The following is a 21,669-nucleotide window of genomic DNA, read 5'->3' on the forward strand; positions in this document are numbered from 1 at the left end:
AGAAGTCTCCTATTCTCCCTCCTTCTCCCCTTCCAATGTCATTGACTCCCTCAACCAATGAAGCTTGTGTCTAAGGGATCAGGACCTGTTGATTGCCCTAGAACCAACCAAGGAAAAGTCCATTCCTTAGTGTAGGACTCTATAGAACCCCTCATCCCTCCCTCCTCCTGCTTCCCCCCCCCAAATAATATCCTGACCCTGCCTCTTTCCACTTGTCCAGCCTCCTGCCTCACCCTGAATCCCTTGGGTTTTAGGAGAGTAGTCAGAATGAAGCATGGCAGACATAGCATTAGAAATAGCACAGATGGCATCTTTTTGAGGACAGGGGAGATTCCCCTGGGATTCTCCCATAGAGTTAGAGCTACAGTAAAGAGAGGACACAAGTGGAGGCTGATGTCACCAGGACTTCTGTTAGGGTATTCAGAGGAAGAAGGAAGTCGGAAAGGAGCTAACGTGTTTTGGATGAGCAGTTGGCTATGGCGAGAGTGAGTGGCATTGGATGTGGATAAAAATGCCTGGGCCAATTATATATAGAAAGAAGAACACAGCCACGGCTGCCAGTGTTGGGGGGGGGTGGTCTGGGTCTCTTTCCCCTTATGTCTTTATTGTGGAGTATATATTCACAGCTGACTCTTTTGGTCTTGGGTTAAGGATTATGCTACTCTAGAGTAAGAGATGATGAAGCTATGTTCCAGAACTGGCCTCAAGCTACCTAGCCGAACTCTTCGGACAAGGGGGGCCTTAGGGCAAGCATCATCAATCTGACACTAGGGGAGAAAAAGAAGAAAAACCTTATGGTCCAGGTATTAGGGACCAACATTCAATAATAACTCCAAAAGAGGGGGGAGGTGCTCAAATTGAGGGTGCCACACTACAGATGGCATGTGCACTGGGATGCCAGCTTGTGCTATAACAGAGCAGATGGCATTTCATCTTAGTCATGTGACTTGTGGAGGCTTGGGCCAGGAGGAGAGACCCTATCTAGCCTAACTGGAGGCTCCCATAGCCATTGGCTATTGTCCCTGTCCTGTGCAGTTAATGGCTTCTCTTATACCTAGTGATGGTGTTTTTACTAATGTAGATAGGAATAGAGTGAATTTCCCATGTTGTCAAGAGTCTTTTCACTATTAATCTCATTCCCCTCAAAAATCCCCTTCCCCTCACAGATACTGTTCCTTCTCTTTTTCTTCTTTTCTCTCATGCTCCTCTCTAGTTTCTTGCCCTTTCTCCAGAGCTGGCACATAACAGGTATTAATGCTAACCTGTGGTTTTCTAGCAGTTGCATTAATGGATGGTGCCAGGGCTTGGGATTACACTCAGGCAGATACTTTAAAAATACTCTAGACCAAGTATTCAGGACAGAGTACAACAGTCAAATAGGTGAACTGCTTCTGGAGCCATTGTTGAGGGTAGTTAGTTGTGGTTGGTTTATCCCAGTCCCAAGTGATAGATAATCCTGTAGAAGAGAGAAAGGGAGGAATTGTCCCAGGAAGAGGGTCTAGGGAGGAGCTCAGTTTTCTAAGATTACTTCCCAGAACTATCTCAGCATAACCCTGCCAAGAGAGTCTTCTCTGCTGTAAGTAAACCTTGCTAGCCCCTCATGGCACTGAGGCTTTGGCCTTCCTAGTCTTTGAGCCAGCTTGGCTCCTTGGTGGGGACAAAGGTCTGCAGTATTCAGATTGCTGGACATCTGTCCCATTTCTTCCTGGGTGTCCTGACTCCAGCATCCATGTTCTCTTCCCTCTTTTGCAAATATACCAGACCACTAGTGGGCTTTTCCTAGGTTCATTCACAAAGGGAATGATGTATAAATTCAGACATAAGCTAGAAATCTAAGGCGATCAGAGGTACATAGAAAAGAGTGATCCTGTAGTACAAACCTGTCCTGAACAGGTAGCTCCAAGTTCCCTGAGCCCTTAGCCCTTTTTCAGTCTCCATGATTCTCTAGACTTAATTTAGATGCCTCCTTCCCATGAGACACAAAGTGAAAATGACTCTTCTCTAGAACACTTCATCCCTTTGGGATTGGTCCATCTGGATGCTCAAAATAGTTTGTTTTTGCATTTTATAATCCCGAGCCAACTTTCAGCCAATTAGGAATCCTTATGGTGACTGGGGAACTTTTTGACATCCCACCCACACATTCCTGTTTACCTTAGGTAGCTTCCTCCAAGAAGACAGTTCAAATGACATGCAACTTCCGAGTTAAAGACTTTCATAAACCCAGGGTCATCCAGAGAGCCCTCAAGGGGTCCTGAAGGCACCTGCTTCCCTTTACAATCACTTCTTTTCTGTCTCATTCATTTGACATTTAGCATGTCGAGTCTGGAATTGCTGGCTTTAATTTCTCAAGAGTGAGTCTTCTCTCCCATGCTAGAATGGCAGAAACAATGATTTATTCCCCTTAAGTTCTCTGTAGCTCCTACATCAGTGCTTTGCACAGGGCAAGGAGTGGACATATGTCTTCACTGGCAAAGGGAATGGCAGGGGGAGGATATTTCCTACAGTAATGGAATCTTCTTTACAACGTTTAGAAGTTGACGAGAGAACTGAGAGGTCATGTATCATGACCCAAGTCTTTCTGGTTTGGAGGTTTTCTTGATCCACGGTACTAACTGGCCTTGTAATATAGTAAATATTTATTATGCTTAATAAATGGATGTATACTCAGATGTGTGTGTATGCACACACGCACACAGACACATATTTGGGTATACGTTCATTTATTAAGTGCAACATATGTGTGTATATACACATAGAGTCTGTATTTATGTATGCATGCATATATATACATATACAGATAGAGATGATATAGATTAATTAATATAGATACATATAAATTTAGATTCCCCAGAGATAGATGTAGGTATAGATACAGATGAGAAGCGTATAGAGAAGATACATTTTTAGCCAACATTTCCCACCTGTAATTAAAGCATGGGGGCTTAAATGAATGGCTTTTAATAACAAACCTGGAAAATGTGCTTTCTCCCCTCTTGAAAATATTAGCTAGTGTTTCATCTTTAGCCATTTTTCCTCTGTCTCCCCCCATATCTATTCTCTGTCTTTCCTTCTCTGTTCCTCTCATTTCCCATCTTTCCGTCCTTTCCTCTCTTTCTCAGAAACATTGACTGAAATATTTCAAGACCCTGGACTTCCCTGGCAGGGGCATTCCTTCCGCTGAGATACAGATGGTGGCCCTTTTGCCTTAATTGATGCTCTTTGATGGTTGTCATGCCTCACCCTGCAAGCACACTGAGGAGGAGAAATTTTTCCAAATTTAGGTGGGTGGGTCCATTCCTACAGTCCACACTTGATGTCCCTCTGGTTTCATAGGCACTAGCTCCAGTTTATACTTGGTGCTGGCTGGGCATTTGATAAGTAAGATCACTTCAACACTGGGAGGATCCATTGTATTAAAGGAGGACAAATATATATGACACAAATAATATAGATGTGTAAGCATCATGTATATTCTAGAGGGCATAGTCTATACCAGAGTCTTGCCTGCCCATCCTCATGTAGAAAGAGCAGTGATAAATAGTTATATAAATTTAGATTTCAAAAAGTGTCCTGTAAGGTTTTGTGGAGGGGAAGGGGGTTGTTTGTTTGATTTTTACAACATCCTTCTGAGTTGTTTGGCTCAGCCTGACTCTAGAATGGATTGACCCTATTCGAACACACTCCAGTGAACAACCAATGGGGAGTGTCCTGGGATGGGGGAGCCAGACGAGGATTGGACATTTCACTGTGTATAATCCACAAACTGGATCCATATACTGGCAGTTGAGAGTTGATGGTGTTTCTGATATGATCATCCCTGAACAAGAGACATGAATCCTATGGTGGTCATTTCTGCTGGGGACTCGTGCCATGACTCAGTGGATGAGGGAAGTCTCGTGCACATCACTGTCCTTTCAGTTCTGGCTGCTGACGCTCAGGCCCATTTTTTTTCCAGTGTGCTATGTCTCTGCCCTGGTCCTGTCCTGCTTGCTCACCTTTCTTATGCTGATGAGGTCAATGGTGACACACAGGTGAGTGTGATATGGAGTGGGGGAGGGAAGGGCAGGATCTAATTGACCCATGGAACTGGCCCAAGAGAATGAGTGCTGTAAGTTCCCTGACCTCCTGAGAGCTCAGAGGGAGGTGTGGGACAATGGAGTCACAGGACTGGAGTGTGAATCTCTGTCACCTACTGCCTGTGTGACCTTAGGCAAGTCACTTAAACCATTTTGTGCCTCAGTTTCTTCATCTATAAAAATGACGAGTTTGGACTAAATGATCTCTAATTCCCTTCTAGTCCTACAATGCCAATAAGAACAGGAACTTAACAAAATCACCTGGAAATAATCACAGAGGGCAGACATCGGCATGAAAGGGGATCAAGAAGACTGCCTACAAAAAGCAGGGTGGTGAATCTTGGGAAGGATTTGAATACAGAGAGTCTTGGAGATTAGAAGTTGAAGAGCAGGGAAGAGAGGGAAATAGAATAAGGAAAATGTACAAAGGTATTAAAGGCATGACAGGTGGAGACAATGAGATAGAGCTGTAACTAGGATGAGTAACAGGAGCTTTTACCTAGGGCATGGAAATACATAGGGCACACAACTTTAATACATACGCTCCTTCAACAGCATATAGTCTGTTGGAAGAACTAATTTTCCTTCCCACTCAATTGAATTTGTTTGAATTACTTCTTGTATGAATTCCATATCATAATTTATAAAGCTTATTTAATGGTAGGTTTCATGTTGCTTGCCCCAGGTGCCACTGCTGCTAATTTTTACTCTTCAGAGAGGATATCAGTCTGGCTAGAATAGATAGTGAAAGTGTAGAGGGAGGGGATATGGTAGAGGTAGGTCAGGACCAGATTGTAGAGAGCCTTGAATGTTAGACTAAAGAACTGAGACTTGATTTGGACTTTAGAAAAGAGTGGCAGTTAGGTGTGTATTAGGAAGGTTACTGTGTCTGCATGTACAGGATGGATCAGTGGAGTAAAGACCAAGGCAGGAGATATCATTGGAGCTACAGAAAACATATCCGTTTTGGTTAGCCTCTTAGGATTTAATCAGTGTTTCCTCCCCTTTCTTGGTCTAGACCCTCTGACCTCTGTCCTGGAGCCAGAATTGTAACCAGGAAAAGGCAACTAAGATACTGAAATTTCGAGGACCCTGACATTATCTGAGTTCCTTCATTAGGTAGAAACACCTGAATTCAGTAGTACTGTACTAGAATAGTTGGTTAAAATAGAAAGATACCAGATGGAGAGTTTCTTTCCCTGGAGGAGATTACCCAGATGAGTTCCTCTCTAACCTGCATGGTGTCCTGGGGTCTCCAACCAGAACTTTGTGTCCCAAGGTCTCCCCTAAGTCTTTGAAGAGTTTATCTGAGGGTACCAAAATTACTAGAAACAACTCTGCCCAGATCTTTCCCATTCATGAAGAGGAAGTATGGTGCTGTGGGGAGAATATTAGGTTTAGTGTCGAAAGGTTTGGGTTCAAGTCTCAGCTCTGCTACTAACTAGCTGTGGAACCCCAGTATAGCTCACCTCAATGTTCATATCTATCAGTGAGAGTGTAATAACTTCTAAGGTCATCTAGTCCATAGAGCACTGAGACCAGAGTTGGGAAGCTCTGAGACTGGATTCTACCGAAGACACTAGATGTATGACTCTGGACAAGTCACTTAACTTCTGTTTGCCTCAGTTTCTCCATCTGTGAAATGGAGATCATAAAAGTACCTGACTTCCATGGTTGTTATGGGGATCAAATAAGAACAGAAGGCTCTCATTGCCTCATTCTTGTACTATTGGTCCAGGGTGGTCTCCCTGCCTCAAGTCTCTCCTCACTTCAGTCTGCCTTCCACACAGATGTCCAATAGACCTTCCTAAAGCATAAGTTTGACCAGGTCATCACCCCCTATTCAGTAACCCCCAATGGCACCCTATCACTTCCAGGAACAAATAAAATTCCATTTGTCATTCAGCACCCTTGACTACCTGGGTCCTTTCTGGTCCTTGAGTCTTTTTATACCTCCTGCCCTCTGAGTGCTCTGGAACCCAATGACATCAGCCCCCTTGCTGGGCCTCCATCCCTCTGGAGCCCAGTGACATCAGTCCCCTTCTTCCTCCCTCTCCTGACTCTTCCTTTTCTCCCTCCCCTCCCCATTCCTGGAATGCTCTCCATCCTCATCTCTGCCTCCCAGCTTCCCTCCTTTCTTCAAATCTTAGCCAAAGTCCTTCTGTCTACAAGAAGCCTTTCCTGATCCCCCTTAATGCTAACATCTTCCCTGGGATTATTTCCAATTTTTCCTGCACATATCTTGCAAACATTGCTTGCATGTTGTCTCCTCATTGGAATAGGAGCTCCTCGAGAGCAGGGACTGTTTTTGCCTTTCTTTATATCCCTAGACCTTAGCCCAATGCCTGGCAAATAGTGGGTGCTTAATGATTGCTTGTTGACTCGACATGTGTAAATCCTTTTTCAAACTTCAAAGCACCTGAACTAATTCCTGGTATTTCTGCTGCTGCTTCCTCCCTCACAATACTACTGGGATAGAAACAATTTGTATGAACAAAGCCCTCTACGAATCTAACGGATTATTATTAATAGAGGTTTCCATTGCTTCTTTGGGGAGCCTAGGCAGATGGCTTCCTGGTATAGGGTAAGAAGGTATCTGGGAGCTCAGCAGAGGCTGCAGGCAGACTCAGAATTAAACCTACAAATTTTCTCTTCTTACTATATCAGCCAAATGACAGGTGGGCTGAAGCCCTCTCCTGTTCCACTTTCCCTGCCTCATTCCCACCAGATTCCCAATCTCTTTCTCCAACAGAGTTAACCTGAGGGCTTGGCATTGTGGTGCCACTCCGGATGGATACTCCCAGTCACAGAGGCAGGGTTTGAGTGCCACGGCCATCTTCTGCTGGATGAGCTTTTCGGGTTACCAAACAGCCTTCGTCTGCCTTGGTGAGCTGCCCCCTTCCTCCCTAGCCTTCAAGCATCATTGAGTCCTTTCCCTAAAAGAGGAAGAAGGGAGAGAGGTTCATTGGAGGCTCTATCAATGAGCATTTTCACTTTCCCTCTCCCCATCCTGTGCCCAATTCAGTGCTAAACTACATGTGCACATGATGAGAAGACACTCCCTGTCCCTTGAATTTTACTTTGAATATTAGAGAACTTACCCTGTAAGCAATGTGTGCTAAGTGCCAAATGAGAAGTAAAGATAATAAGATTAATCAGGGCAGACTTCCTGAAGGAGGAGGGAGCAGAGGTTCCAGTGAGCTGAGTGCAAGGGAAGAAGGAATTTCAGGTGAGAGAGATGGTGGTCACCAAGGAGAAGATGGAGGACGCTTTTGGAAGATCGTTCATGGGTATGCATTGGCTTGGAAGGGGCCCATCTGATACTGTGACTCCATGTAACAGGTCCAAGGGAGAGAAATATTTACAAAGTCGGGCCAAACATTCTCCTCACTCCCTAAGCCCTAAGTTTGGCTTGTATGAAGCCTGAGGGCTGCCTGCTATGGAACTCAGAGTACCAAAGGTAGTAATGGAGAGTGTGCTGCTGGCATATACTGGCTGTGTGATCCTAGGAAAGTCATTTAACTTCTGGGTGTTCCAGGCAATTCTGTATTCTGCAGAAAAGGTAAAGACCTGTATTTGTGAAGAATGTTCCTCACTAGGTGCTTCATACACTAAGGAAATGACTGATTCAGTCCAAAAAAATGGACATATACACATGTGTTTATACATATAACCCTGTACAGATTACATAGGGATATATACATTCTTAAAATGAGATCCCTTTAGACTATGTGTATATTCTTATATCTGTTGCAAGTTGTTCCTTTCCCAAGGCCTAACAGGCTGCATTTCCCCCCTCAAGATTATAGTGTACCTGAGAAATTGAGGATATCTGTTTTCTCAACTAACTTTAGCTCAGGTCCTCACTGGCTTTGTTAGAGACCAGTAACTAGTGTCCCAGCTCCATGGTAGCTAGGTGATGTAGCGTATAGAACTCTGAGCCTAGTCAGAGACACCTGCATTGATATTTGGCTTCAGATACTTGTTAGCTTTGTGACCCTGGGAAAGTCACTGCCCTTCTGTCTGCTTCAGTTAACTCAGCTGTAAAATGGAGGTAACAATAGCACCTGTCTCGAAGGGTTGTTTTGAGGATCAAATAAGATAATATTTTCAAAGCACTAAGCACCATGCCTGACACATTGTGGGGCTTATTCCTTTTCTCTCCCCCCTAGCCCCCTGCATTTAACCACTTAAAATCAATTCAATTTTGCAAAAGGATATTTACTCCAAAAATATAAAAAACACAAATATAGAAGCATTTCCTCCAACATCTCCTGGTCATGTATTACTTGATATCTGGAGGATTTATTTTGTAACTTAACTCAATTCCTATATAGCATGGACCCTACCAAGTTCATGTCCAGATGTGGCATGACTTCCTGATGAATCCTCATCTCAGCTTCTACTGGCCTGGGTCTAAAACACTTGGTTCCTTAGGGACTCATTGCTGGGCTGGCTATAACTCTCTGCCCTGGGATACTAGAGTGTCCTCATGATAACCTTCCCCACTCACTAAATTCTGACACGCTACTTCCCTTCATTTAAACAAAAGAAACAAAGGAAAAGGCCAAGGACCAAAACCTCCTTCTTGGGCCCATATGGCAGCACTGGGGAAAAGACCCCAAGACTTTGTCATTACTTACTGTGGGCTAAAGAGTCACCCAGATTCCCCAGGAGCAAGTGAGGGAAATGAGATGATACCCTAGACTAGCAAGACAGTTACAAGTTCCAGCTCCACAACCAATTAGAAAAAAGCTCCTCATGACTGATGTGAAAATGTATTTAATAATAATGTATGTGTAGAACCCATATAAGATTGCATGCCACCTCAGGGAGGGAGGGGGAGAAAATTTAAGACTTATGGAAGTGATTGTTGAAAACTGAAAACAAATAAATTAATTTATAAAAAAACAAAGAAAGCTCCTCTCAACCACATATTTAACCAGCCCACACCAGTTATAGAATGTTTCTATGCATTCTCCCATCTCTCCAAGTCATTTCCCTTACAACCGATTCATCATGATTCTCCCAGAAGCAAGTGCCTGAGCATCCTCTATATGTATATATGTACATAGAAACAGAACAATTAAATTATCATTCAATGGTGTCTCATTTAAAATATGTAAAAAAATGTGTACTTTTTAAAGGATCCTAAAATATGTTAACATTTTACATCTTTTCAGGCATCTCATTTAAAATTATATTTATGATATCCTTTTTAAAGGGATCTCATTTTAAATATATTTACATATATAATATCTTACCTTCTTGGAGAGATTTCATTTTAAATATATTTGTATGTATAATATATACTCACCTTTTTAAAGGAATCTCATTTTAAATAAATTAATATATCAATAATATTAATATATAATATAAAACAATTATATGTGTGTATGTGTATATATGTACACACACACATATATGTATATAAAACACCTTTCCAAGAAGTTTAGGCAGGCAGCTACCAGAATATGTCTCTATCCTGCAAGTATCTGCAGAGTTTAAAATATCTAAAGTACTCTCACATTCTTTGCCTCTATGAAGGTAAGTGATTATTGTCCCTGGAGGTGTTTCTTTGGGGAGCCAAAAAAGGGCAGAGTGAGAACACTGGGAAGGGAGTAGAGCAGGAAGTGCTCTCCTCCTGAAACTGATGAGAAAACCAAGGCCCAGATGGAAGACCCTGCTTAATCAGGGTCACTGAACTAGGCAGTAGCAGACTGAGGGACGGGGCTGGACTCACTCCTGCCTTTTCCATCTCCGCTGCACCTGCCAGGACCCCTGAGCAGGGCTTGGCATGACAGGCCTCCAGTACCTTGGCAGGGGGGGTCCCAGCAATCTGATTCCGCCTCTTTTGCTCCCTGCAGGACTCTTCCTCCAGCAGGTCATCTTCTTCCTTGGGTTTGTGGTTTTCACCTTTCTGGTCATCATACCCATCTTATATGGCAGGAACCTCCTACTCTTCCATATATTGGAGAGCATGTGGTGAGTGAGCAGGCGAGATTGGGCTGGGCTGGGCTGGCCTGGGGAAGCCAGGTCTTTTGCAGGTCCTTGGCTTGGCCCCAAGATGGCCCCAGGTGGCACCTTTCCATTGACTTTCCTCAATCCTGGCTTGATCACTGTGGTTGCTTTCCATATAGGCCCTTCTGGCTCACCCTGGTGCTGGCTGTGATCCTGCAGAGCCTAGCTGCTCGCTGGGCCTTCCTCGAAAATCACCATGGCCAGAAAGAGCTGACTAACAGGTAAGGAGGCCACACTTCTCTCTTATTATCTCGGTCTCTCCCTTCCTCTCTGTCTTTCCTTCTCTATACCTCCCTTGATTTATCTGTCCTTTGTCTGCTCTGACTCTCTCTTCCTCCCTCCCTCTCCCTCCCTCATGCACTCCTCTATCTCTCCCTCTACCCCTCCTTCAATCCGTTCCTCCTTCTCCCTCTATCTTTGTCCTCCTCTCTGTTCCTTTATGCTCCCCTCCTTCTCCCTTTGTCTATTTCAACAATTCTTAAAGACAAGAAACATCTAAAAAGTAGACTACAGAATAAAAAGGAGAGGCTGGAACAAAATTTATCATGCATTAGATGAAAAAAAAGGCAAGACAAAAATAGTATCAGACAAAGAAGTCTATCTGTCCTTTCTCTCTCCATCCCTTTCTCTGTGTCCTTCTCCTTCCCTCAGGTTCTCCATCTTTCCCTATCCCATTCTCTCCGTCCATTTGTATCTATCTCTTCCTTTTTATCCTTCTCTCTTTTCCTCTTTATCTCTCTTTCCCTTGGTCCCTCTGCCTGTCCTTTAATCTTCCTTTCCTTAATCTCTCTCCCATTTTTTCTTTGCCTTTCTTATCTTTTTCATTTTTTGGACAATAAAAATTATAATTGTTTCTTATATTTGTATAGCACTCTAGAGTTTTACCATGTGCTTTCATATCTATTATTGAGGGTGTAGGAAAAGTAGACTTAATAGGGAATTGAAAGACCTGGATTCTTGTGCTAGTCCTGCTACAGAATTACTGAGAGATCTTATGCAAGTCATGTTGCCACATGGAAAATGGAGGGTCCAACTACTTGGTCCCTGAGGACCCTTGTAGTGCTAAGATCCTAATACTATGATGGTTTGCCCACAGAAGTAGGAAGGGTAGGTATAATTATTTTGATTTTGCAGATAGGGAAACTGAGGCCAGAAAAGTTAAATGGCTATAAGGAGTTTGGTCTTGATGTGGACCCTGTGTGAACAGGGTCACATGGGAGTGAATGGGAGACTCCTCTCTAGAACCTGGGTCTCCTGACTTCTATCCCGAGCTTTCTTCTCTCTCCTATTCCCTTTCTCTGTCTCTCAGAGAGCCTGGGGCTCAGACAGGAGGATCCTTATTTGTGTCTAGAATTGGTGCTTGCTTCCATGATAGAATGGGAAGGCAGTCCCCCTTAACCAGGAATATCTTCTCCACTTGTCACTCGTGGTGGCTGAAATGTCCCCATGAAAGCTTCTCTCTGACTTCAGCATTGTTCCCTCCAGGCTCCTTGATTACAGTGGGAGAGGGTAGCTCATTCCCTACCCCAGTGAGGGTGGAGTTGTTAAATACTTTTTTTGTGACAGCGTCAGTTGGAGCATTCTAGGGTCCCAGGGTAGAGGGGACATCATCATAGGATGTGCAGACACACTTCTCTATGGCTGCCATTTTGCTTTCCCAAGGAAAGGGAGGCTGGCCCTTCTTCAGTCTTTCTCCTTTGGTCCCTCCCATTAGGAAAGCTCTATATGCCATCACTTTCCTGCTCTTCCCCATTAATGTGCTGGTGGGCATCGTGGTGGGCATTTGTCGAATGGTGATCTCCACCCTCTACAACATCATCCACTTCTGCCAACTGGACCTCAGCTTACTCTCCCATGGTGTGGACACTTTGGACCCAGGTAAGGGCAGCCATGGGATGAATCTGAGACCACCGGCTACCAAAGTGGGGGAGGGATGCTGAATCTGGCAGAGAGGTGGGATAGGGTGGGGGCCATAACAGATGTCAGAGGAAGAAAAAGTCTTAAGTCTTCCATCAGGCTAAGTACAGCCTTAAACAAGCCCCTTCCCTCTCTGCAACTGTTTTCTCCTTTAAAGCCTGTGGGTTTGCATATCTGTGCATTCCATGTATACCTCTGGTATGTGAGATGGATTGTGTGAGTGTGCACATTTTGTGTGGCTCTAGGATCATAAATTTCTAAAGGAACCTTAGTAGCCATTATACCTAACCTCCAAAATTTACAAAAGAGGAAACTGAGTCATAGAGAGGTTGAGTGACTTGCCTAGGGTCACACAGCTAGTTACTGTCTGAGACAGGATTGGAATCCATGTCTTGTCTCCAAGTTCAGTGCTCTGTACACTCTTCCATGATGTTTGTGAAAGAATCAGCCTGTGAACCTTCTTAGTATCTAGGTGGGCTGCAGAGAAGTCATCCTGTCTGTATGTATATGTAAGGTCACTCATGCTGCATGTGAAACGAGCCTGTGTGCCTGCTTCACGTATGCACAATGAGTGTAAGCAGTGATTATATTTGTGTATGTCTGTGTGTATGTCACAGTGAGCAGAGTCCTGGAGTTGGAGTTAGGAAGACCCAAGGTCCCAGTTCAGGCATTTACTAATTGGGTGATCTTGGGTGAATTGCTTGATCTATCTGCCTCAGTTTCCTCATCTGTAAAGTGGGGATAGTAACAGCATCTACCTTGTACAGTTTTTGTGGAGATAAAATGGAGTCATATTCATTAAGTACTTTGCAAACCTGAAAGCACTGTATAAATGCTAGCTGCTGTTATTACTATTAGGCACTCTATGTATGTATATTTAATTGAATTCAATCCAATTTAACAAGCAGTAAGTGTGGTATAATGGGGTCAGATCCCACCTGTGTCTCTCACTACCTGTGGGATTCAGTTCAATTCACTTTATCTCCCTGGTCCTCAGTTTCCTAAATTTTAAATTGAGGGGATTGGACCAAATGACCTCTAAAGTCCCTTTCAGTCCCAATTCTGTCATCATCATAAGCATCTTTCATGTTCAAGGCCCTATTATAAGGGCACTAGGAGACAGGGCAGGGATCAGAGGAAAGATTGAAAAAAAATTCCTTCCCTCAAGGAAATGACCTTCTCTTGGTTGGTATAGATAAGTCAACATCAGGCGATCTGAGGAGGAAAGGAGCGTTAGTACCTGGGGGGATGGAGAAGCTCATGCATTAGGTGGCTTGGGAGGTGGACTTGGAAGGAGAAGTATTCTGAAAGAACCAGAAGTGAGGAAGGGGAGTACAAGCAAGGGTGGGTGGTGACCTAGGGGAAGGCGCCGAGAAGGGTGGTGAAATGCCGGGTTCAGATGATGCCCAGACATCCAGGCTGCCTGGATGAAAGAGAGTAATGTGAACCAAGGCTAGAAAGGTAACCTGGGGCCCTTTTCAGTTCCAGAGTTTGGGTTTTAGCCAGTGAAGGTTTGGGAGCAGGAAGTGGTGTGTTCAGATTGCACCTTGGAAGAATTGTTTCAGCAGCTCTATGGAAAATGGATTGGAGAGAGGACACATGGGAGGGAGGAAGACCATGTAGAAAGCTACTCCAGTAGACCAGGTGAAAGGCTAAGGGGGCCTGCACTAGGGATGCTGGGCATGTGGAGCCCCCTTAGTTGAGAGCACAGGGTGTTTGTGTGTGAGCCAGCCCACATGTGTACAAGCTCCCTAGCCAGGCTTTTTATCCCCTTTGCTTTCTTTCCTCCCTCAGGCTATCGCACTTATTGCTATTACTTGAAGATGGAGGTCAGCCAGTCACATCCTGCAATGAAAGCCTTTTGTCTGTTGCTTCTGCAATTACCTGGCTCCCGGCGACTGGCTGGAGCCCAAGCTGCTCCCAGACCAAGTGATGTAGAAGAAGGTAAGATGTTTCAGCCTGCTGTCTTCTCTGTTCCCAGCCTGGCAGGAGGGGGAGGGTTTCCTTTATGCTTCCTGCCTTCTTCTCTTCCAAGGCTTCTTTCCTCTGGGTTGTCCCCACTGGCAGCTGAGCAGTACTTTGGAAAGATACTATGAAAGTCTCTGTCTGCAGATGTCTCCTCTCCTTCCTCTGGCCCTGGTTGCCTAGCTAGGGTTGCCGGTGTTCAGCCCTGACAGAAAGGAGGAAGACCCTCTCCTCTTCCATATTTCAGCTTACCTAGAGAATAAAATGTTTTGTGTTAGTCCTTACTGGCACAGATCCCAATGGCACACACTGGAAAATCTGAAGTCCATCTTACAGGACTTCAGAAAGAACAAGAAGGTCTCTAAGCCATCCATGAGTCAATCCTTCCTGCTCTCAGCAAGGATGTTCTTGAATTGAGCCCTGTCTATCCCTAGTCCCAGGAAGCTCAGGGAGAAATGAGAGGTGGGTGTGTAAGGGAGGCAGAGTCCATGGAAAGGCAGGGGAGAAGGGAATCAACATTGTTCAGTGTTTTGTGGGGGTCTGTCTCCTTCAGGGATCCATTTGTTGCAGACCAAGAAATCGGCCAGGAATGCCACCAAGTCCAAACAAAGTTGGGTCCGCTGGGGATTGGCTTATACCCTTATCCGCAATCCATCTCTCCTGGCCTTCCGGAAGAAAACTCTGTCTGGCCTTCTGGCCAATGGGAACCAGTCTAGCCCTCCCAACCCTTGATGAATCTGCAAAGCCTGGAAGGGAAAGGAGAGGGAACCGCCTGTTTGTGTCTCTGTCCAGAGAAGTCCCTGGCAGGAGCCTCACTGACATTTTCCTTCTTTCCTCTCACTCCTTCCTCCTGGATTCTTCCCAGAGTCACTGCTTTGAAGTTCCTCCCTGGAGGAATGCTGGACTCCTCCTACCTAGAGAGATTGTACAGAGAACAGCTCCTGAAATGCTGATGGTGCATCATCCATCAGCTTTTGTCTGTTGTTAATTTGCTGTGACCCCTGGCAAATGTCAGCCTCCTCAGTTTCCTAGAATGAATATATGTGTATATGTATATATACATATGTGTGTATGTATGTATGCTTGTGTGTATATATGTGTGCGTGTATATATACATATATGTTTACACATACACACACATATACACATACACACACACAGGAATCCCATCCCCAAGTCCCAGATGTCTCCGGAAACTCCTAGGGTCCATCTCATTTCCTCTTCCATGGAACCATTACTACAGACAAAAATCCATAATCTTCAAAGATCATCTTGCTATATTCTTCCATTCATTCATTCAAAACTCATTTATTAGACACTTACTAGAGACTAGTGCTGGGTCCTAGGGGTCCAAAGTTAAAAAGAAGTTCCTGCCCTCAAAGAAATTCTATTTTATTGAAGACATTTACACAGATAAATACAAGGGGATCAGAATAGGGAGAGAGAGGTTAGAAAAGGTTTCCTTGGGAGACGGAATCTGAGTTGAGTTTTGAAGGAAGTTTCTAGGATACGCCCCTCTCTGAAGCCACCTCTTTTCCTTCTGAGACTCAGCCCCAAACTAATTCTTGTGGGGTTTCTTTGTTATTGAGGGTACAGGAAAAATACACCCAGCCCTAGGCCTTATTAAGTATCCAAAAGGTTAGAGAGTGATGTGCATGACCCATTAGAGTCCCCAGAACTGAGTTCACATCTAAAGATTCCATTCAGCTTCCTATTCCAGAAAGTCCCACTACTGGTCAATCGTTCTGAATGGTCCCAAGCTTCCTCATTTAAGCTCTGTTTCATTCTTAGAGGTGGCTCGGTAGATAGAGCACTAGACCTGGAGTCAGGAACACCTGATTTCAAATCTGGCCTCATACACTTACTAACTGTGTGACTCCAGGCAAGTCACTTAACCCCGTTTTTCTTAATCTGCTAGAGAAGGAAATGGCAAACCACTTCAGTATCTTTGCCAAGAAAACTTCATGGAAAGTATGGTGCATGGGATCATAAAGACACAAGTGAACAACAAACATCTGATTCTTAGAGTTTTATCCATACTTATTCCACCTCCACAAGGTACCTTCTAACCCCTGGGATCCCAGCCCAGCTGTCTGGGACTCAGACCCTGGTGGTGTTTGGTTTGGCATCCATCTTCCTTGCAGGAGATTAGGGCTCCTGCCTTCCTCTCTAGCTCAGTCTCCAGCTCCGATGCCCATCTTTGTCCCAAGAAGTCTAGAGTATTCTTGGCTTGGCCCCTTTTCCAGGGAAAAGCCAAGAGTTATCACTTCACCCTTTAATAAATCCTCCCCTCATCATGCAGTAAGAAGCAGGTGACTGAGTAGGTGCAGGGAGAAAATAAAGACCATTCCCACATTCCACAGTCTTCTCAAGCAGACAAATGCTGCATTCTCCTTGATCCCAGAATACATAAGAAGGAAATATTTCATGACTCTTGTAAAACTCGATGCACACATATGTTGTGATGGTGACATGATGAACATCATTTTGGTGCAGCCAATTAGACTGGTTCCCTCCCCATCCTCAAGGGAACAGTGGATTCCTGCTCTGATCACAGGAGAAGTTAATTGATTGAACTTAGCCTTTGACATTTTCCAGGGACCAATGAATCTATGGTAGGTCTGGGTCTAATCAAGGGTGTAGTGTGGGCCAAACTGGGGAATAGGGGGACCAACTGGAAGGTTTGGGATATTAAGGCGACACCAAGTCCTTACCCTTTCTTTTCATTGTCTCGTAGGCCCACCCCCATCCCCCCAAATGGGCTCTAAGGGGTTCTTAGAAGCTTCTCCAAAACCTTCCTAAGACCTCCAAGGTATCTCGGAATAGAGAGGAACCCTGTCCCCATAACCTCTGGCAGCTCAGAGCTCACACATGGCCAGTGACTGCTTGATGTGTAGCAAACTTTCCTAATGATCTGAACTATCCAAAGGTAGACCAGACTGCCTTGGGAGGTAATGAATTCCTTCTCACTGGAATGCTTCAAGTGAAGACTTCTTGGTCACTTAGGGAAATGGTAGAGGGGATGCTTGTTGGGCTGGCCTAGATGCCCTTGGAGGGTTCTTCCAAGTCCAAGATTCAGTGCTAAAATCCATTGTCCACTCCTTCCCTCTCCCCCTCTCACTAACTCTCTTCCTCTTGGAAACTGGTAGAACCCACCCAGGACCTCCCAAAGTGGGAAAGCATGGAGTTGGTCAGAATTTTTGGTGACTATTGGACTCCTATGACTGCTACAGAGTTCAAGTGAAATCCCCCATGAGCAATTTCCAATCTCATTTATCCTCTGGTTTGCCATTAAAGAAGCTGGCCCTGGCCTGCATAAAAACATGAACTTCAGTTATTTTGAGAATGTTTCTATCTTGGCATGTTATGAAAAAGATGGGTGTATTTCCTCTAATAAATGACTCCAAATGAAGAATCCCTGATCATTTCTCCTTGGAAGGGCCACCTTATCAATGAACCAGTGCTCATCACTCATCTGCTGTAACAGCTGACCTTTCCTTATCACTTCAGGGTTTGCAAATTCTTTACATAAATTATCTCATTTGACCTGCATAACAACCTCTTGAGGCAGGATCCTATAGGGGCAGAGATACAGCTAAGCGGTATGGTGGTTAGAACTGTGGACATGAAGACAAGGTCAGTAGTGGGAGCAGAAGAGGGAGAGTACTGGGACACTGGATTATGAGAAAGTACATTGAAGGAATTGGTAATGTTTAGACCTGAGAAAAGACATAGTAGAGATATGACAACTGTCCTCCCCAAGTATTTAAAGAGCAGTCACATAGAAGATTAGCTTTGTTCCTCTTGGTCCCAGAGGGCAGAACTCAAGAGTGATGGGCAGAAGTTACAGAGAGACAGATTTGGGCTCAATATACCTCTGGATAGTTGTTCTAAGATACAAACTATCTCAGCAGATAATGAGTTCTCATTCTGGAGATATCCAAGCAGAGGCTGCGTCCACTTCTTAAGTATGCTGTAGAAGGGTTCTCTGTTCATGTACGGTTTGGACCAAGTGACCTGGTCCATTTTATGGGATAGAGGAAGAGAGGGAGGAGAAATACTGGAGGCCCCTTGGTTTGGATGCTGGGGTTGGAATGTCACATCTGACCCAGGTTGTGTTGTGGTTTGTCCTTCATTCTGGAAAATGACCATGACATCAAGAAGTCATGATGCCATGACTTGCATGTGAATTGAATTTATGTGAGGGGGGGGCTTTGCAAAATCACAAACCTTACTCTCTCCTCCAGAGCCATCTGGGTCCAGTGACCAGATAGACATCAGGAGGACTGAAGATGGTCTCTCTGACTCAGGTGGAGACTGTGTGGATGGGGGAGCAGCCATCACCAAGCTGCACCTGGGATGATATTGGTGATAACTTTCAATAGCACTTTGAGGTTGCCAAAACACTTTCCTCAACACAGCCCTAGATTAAGTTGCCTTATCTATATTTTGATGAGATTCAGAGAAGCAAGTACAAGATGGAGGGGGGGGGGGGGCAAAGGGAGTAGTATCCATGCAACGATGGGAATACACCACAAAGTAGGGAGTCAGTATACTTAGATTCTTTTCTCCTCATTACCAGACAAAATTCTCCTTTCTCCTAGTGAGTAGAGTTTCACCAGCGGCCATTGTGTTCCCCACTCTGCTCTTAACATAGACCTAGAAACACAAAATGTTAGGATTGAAAAGAGAGCATAGATATCATTGAATCCAACTCTGTTATTTTATAGGCTGGAAAACTGAAAGTGACTTGTCTAAGGTTGCAGAGTAGGACTAGAACCCAGGTCTCCTGATTCCTAATCAGTGGTCTTTTCATCATATCGTGTTATGTAAGGAGAAAATGGACAGTGACACTAAGGTCCAGGAAATCTGGGGCTCTATAGATTCTGTGGCAACTGGGGATTAGGCTGAAAGCTAAGCACCAAGAGGAAGAGTCATAGAAGGGTCTGAGAGATCTTATAGTCTAATTCCCTCATTTTACAGACATATAATTAGAATTCTAGTGGAAAATACAGTAATTTCCCCTCCCCTACAGAGCACACACACAACACACATACACATATCCTTATAAAGCTGATGTGGGAGAGGGAAACAAGGACAACACCCATTTTATAGGCTAGGTGGATGTTATAGAAAACAAGGTTCAAGTGACAGCATAACAAAACTGTTGGTTCTCAGAAAACCCTTGTACTAGGGCCTTGTGGTACAGTTAACCAGTCTGCATCCCAGACTCACCTCTGAGGATCAAATGTCCTCCCCAGCTAAGCCTGGCTCCAGAGATATTGTGAAACCTGGTGGGATTAACTGTTCTCTACCAGATGTGAGGACCTACTTTCTCTAGGCATGGAGTGGGAAACATGGCCTTTGTCTACCTTTAACTTCCTTCTCCCCATTCCTACCCTCATCATCCTCAAATCTGTTGGTGCTCTGGACCACAATTCTCATTTCAAGAAAAGCCTCAGTTCCTGAACTAATTTTTCCTGGTGGAAGGAGGGAAGAGGGGGGGGTGGGGAATGAAAAAAGACAAGAGAAGGAAAGGGAGAGAAGAAAAGAGAAACAAGAGTGAACAAGGAAAGAGAAAAGGTGACAGGAAAGTGGAAAGACAGGATTGCTTAAAGGAGGGAGGAAGCTAGATGGAGGAAAAGAAGGTTAAAAGGAAATTGGAGAGAAGGAAAAGAGGAAAGAGACAGGAAGAGTGAGAGGAAAGGAGTTAAAGATAAGGAGGAAGAGAGGGAGAAGAAAGGAGAGGGAAAAGGACTGCTTAGGAAAAAAGAGGAGGGCATGAAGGAAGAAGTAAGGGGCAGAGGGAGAGAGGCAGAAGGGAAGGGAAAGAGAGAGAAACAGAGAGAGAGGGCAAGAAAGAGAGAGAGTACCCTCGGTGACTTAGTGACAGCTGTGCCCCTCCCCACCTCCCACCAACTGCATTAGCCTCAGCCAGGCCTACCAACCTCTGCCTTCCATCTGTGGTTTCTCCTTGAGTTTTGTAACATGGGCAATTAAAACCTGGTGAAACTTTTTAAGTTAAAAGCAGGAGCAAGGACTCAATGAAAGGCAGTTTGCTGTTCTCTGGCTTCCCTCCCCTTTTGAAGTTGGTAATGAGGCCCTAAGAAAACCGCAATTAAGGGCAATGGAGAGAAGGAGGGTGAATGAGGAGGGAGGATGACAAAAGACAGGACTGAGGCTGAGGAGGGGGAGGAGGAGACCCCAAACAAGGCTGCTCTTCTCCTGGGAGGTGCAGATCTAATAGGATCTGTTGAGAGGTCACAGCCTGGTCCAAGAAAGCTTAAACCCCTCCACCTACAGCCCAGTGGTCTCCAGCCTGTCTGGGGTGAAATGAGGAGGGGACATTCTGGGCTGACATTCCCTGGAAGAAGTGAAGGAGGGAGAATAGACCAGAGGTTTAGGTTCCTTCCTGATGCCCCTCAATTCAGAGCAGGCTACCCTTGCTGTCTGGTTTATACAGTGGCCACGTTCCTAAAATATGGGTATCAATACAAGTGTTGGAAAATTCTTTTTGTCATTTGACTTCCTAGAAATCTCAAATAAGCCCCATCAAAGTTAAGTGGCCTGACCAAGGTCACAAAGCCTGTGAGTGGGGGACTCAGTCTAACTGTCTTGTCTCCTAGTTGTTGGACAACAGTGCCTGACATTGTCCTGTGCTTGGCCCTGGGCTGCTTCATGTTTTTATCAATGATTTGACTGAAGGCAGAGATCATCAGACTCGCAGGGAACAGACACCAAGCTGGGAGGGAGAGCTGACACAGTGGATAACAGAACCAGCATCCAAAATGATGTTGAAAAGATAAAGCCTGGGACTGAATCTAATTAGATGAAATTTAAAAGAGTGTCAAATCTCAGATTTGGGTTAAAAATAAAAGCTTCACAAATACAAGACAGGGAAGGCAATATTAATGTGTCATGTCTGAAGAAGATTTAGAGTTTTTTAGTGGATTTTATATTCAGTATAAGTCAACGATGTGGCAAGTGGCTGTCTAAAAACATGCTAAGGATACCTAGAAATGCTTGACATCATGGAATCCTAGATAGAAGGGACTTTGGATGTCATCTAGTCCAACATCTTTAGTTTACAGTTGAGGAAACTGAGGCACAGAGAGGTTAAGTGACTTATCCAATGTCACATACCTAGTTAGTGTCTGAGGCAGGATTTGAACTCAGGTCTTACTAACTCCAAGTCCAATACCCCAGCGTCTGTTCAGGTCTGGTGGTACGTTGTAAGGAAACTGATAAGCTAGACCCACATATCCCTAGCACCCTGCCTAGATTGCTCCTGCTTTCTGTCCCCTTCCTCCATAACCTTCAACCTTCTACACTCCCCCCACTCCTATCCTTACCCCCAGAGCCTATAATCTCGGGTCTCATCACTCTAACACTTTCATCCTCTCATTCCTACTCCCTGGTCATAAACAAATATACTTGGAGCATCACTCCTTAAAAAGGGTCCTGCCCGTGAATCCTTCTGTAAAGTGAGGAAGCTATGTTGTAGTTCAGTGGTTCTCAAAGTGTGGCCCCCCAGAAATCCCTAAGGGTCCTTGAGGTCCCTGCAGGGGAGCTGCAAAATCAAAAGTATTTTCATAATAATATTAAGATATTTTAATTTCCAGTTTGGTAAATATCAATAGATAAGCCACATAAAGAAAAGTTCTTTGGAGAGGCCCTTGATAATCTT

General features: G+C 44.5%; 1 protein-coding gene across 2 annotated transcripts in view; it reads left to right on the plus strand.

Moving 5' to 3' along the window:
• STRA6 (signaling receptor and transporter of retinol STRA6) overlaps positions 1-17,397 on the plus strand; it is a 76,893-nt gene extending 59,496 nt beyond the window's left edge. For both annotated transcript variants that reach the window (XM_072628387.1, XM_072628388.1), the window contains exons 12-18: positions 3,959-4,034; positions 6,832-6,965; positions 9,947-10,064; positions 10,220-10,321; positions 11,815-11,978; positions 13,812-13,961; positions 14,536-17,397. In XM_072628387.1, coding sequence (XP_072484488.1) covers positions 3,959-4,034; positions 6,832-6,965; positions 9,947-10,064; positions 10,220-10,321; positions 11,815-11,978; positions 13,812-13,961; positions 14,536-14,714 — 923 coding nt within the window. In that variant the 3' untranslated portion in view covers positions 14,715-17,397. The remainder of the gene's footprint in view (positions 1-3,958; positions 4,035-6,831; positions 6,966-9,946; positions 10,065-10,219; positions 10,322-11,814; positions 11,979-13,811; positions 13,962-14,535) is intronic.
• The last annotated feature ends 4,272 nt before the right edge of the window (positions 17,398-21,669 follow it).

Source organism: Notamacropus eugenii, chromosome 1 (assembly GCF_028372415.1).
Source record: "Notamacropus eugenii isolate mMacEug1 chromosome 1, mMacEug1.pri_v2, whole genome shotgun sequence".
Lineage (NCBI taxonomy): Eukaryota > Metazoa > Chordata > Mammalia > Diprotodontia > Macropodidae > Notamacropus > Notamacropus eugenii.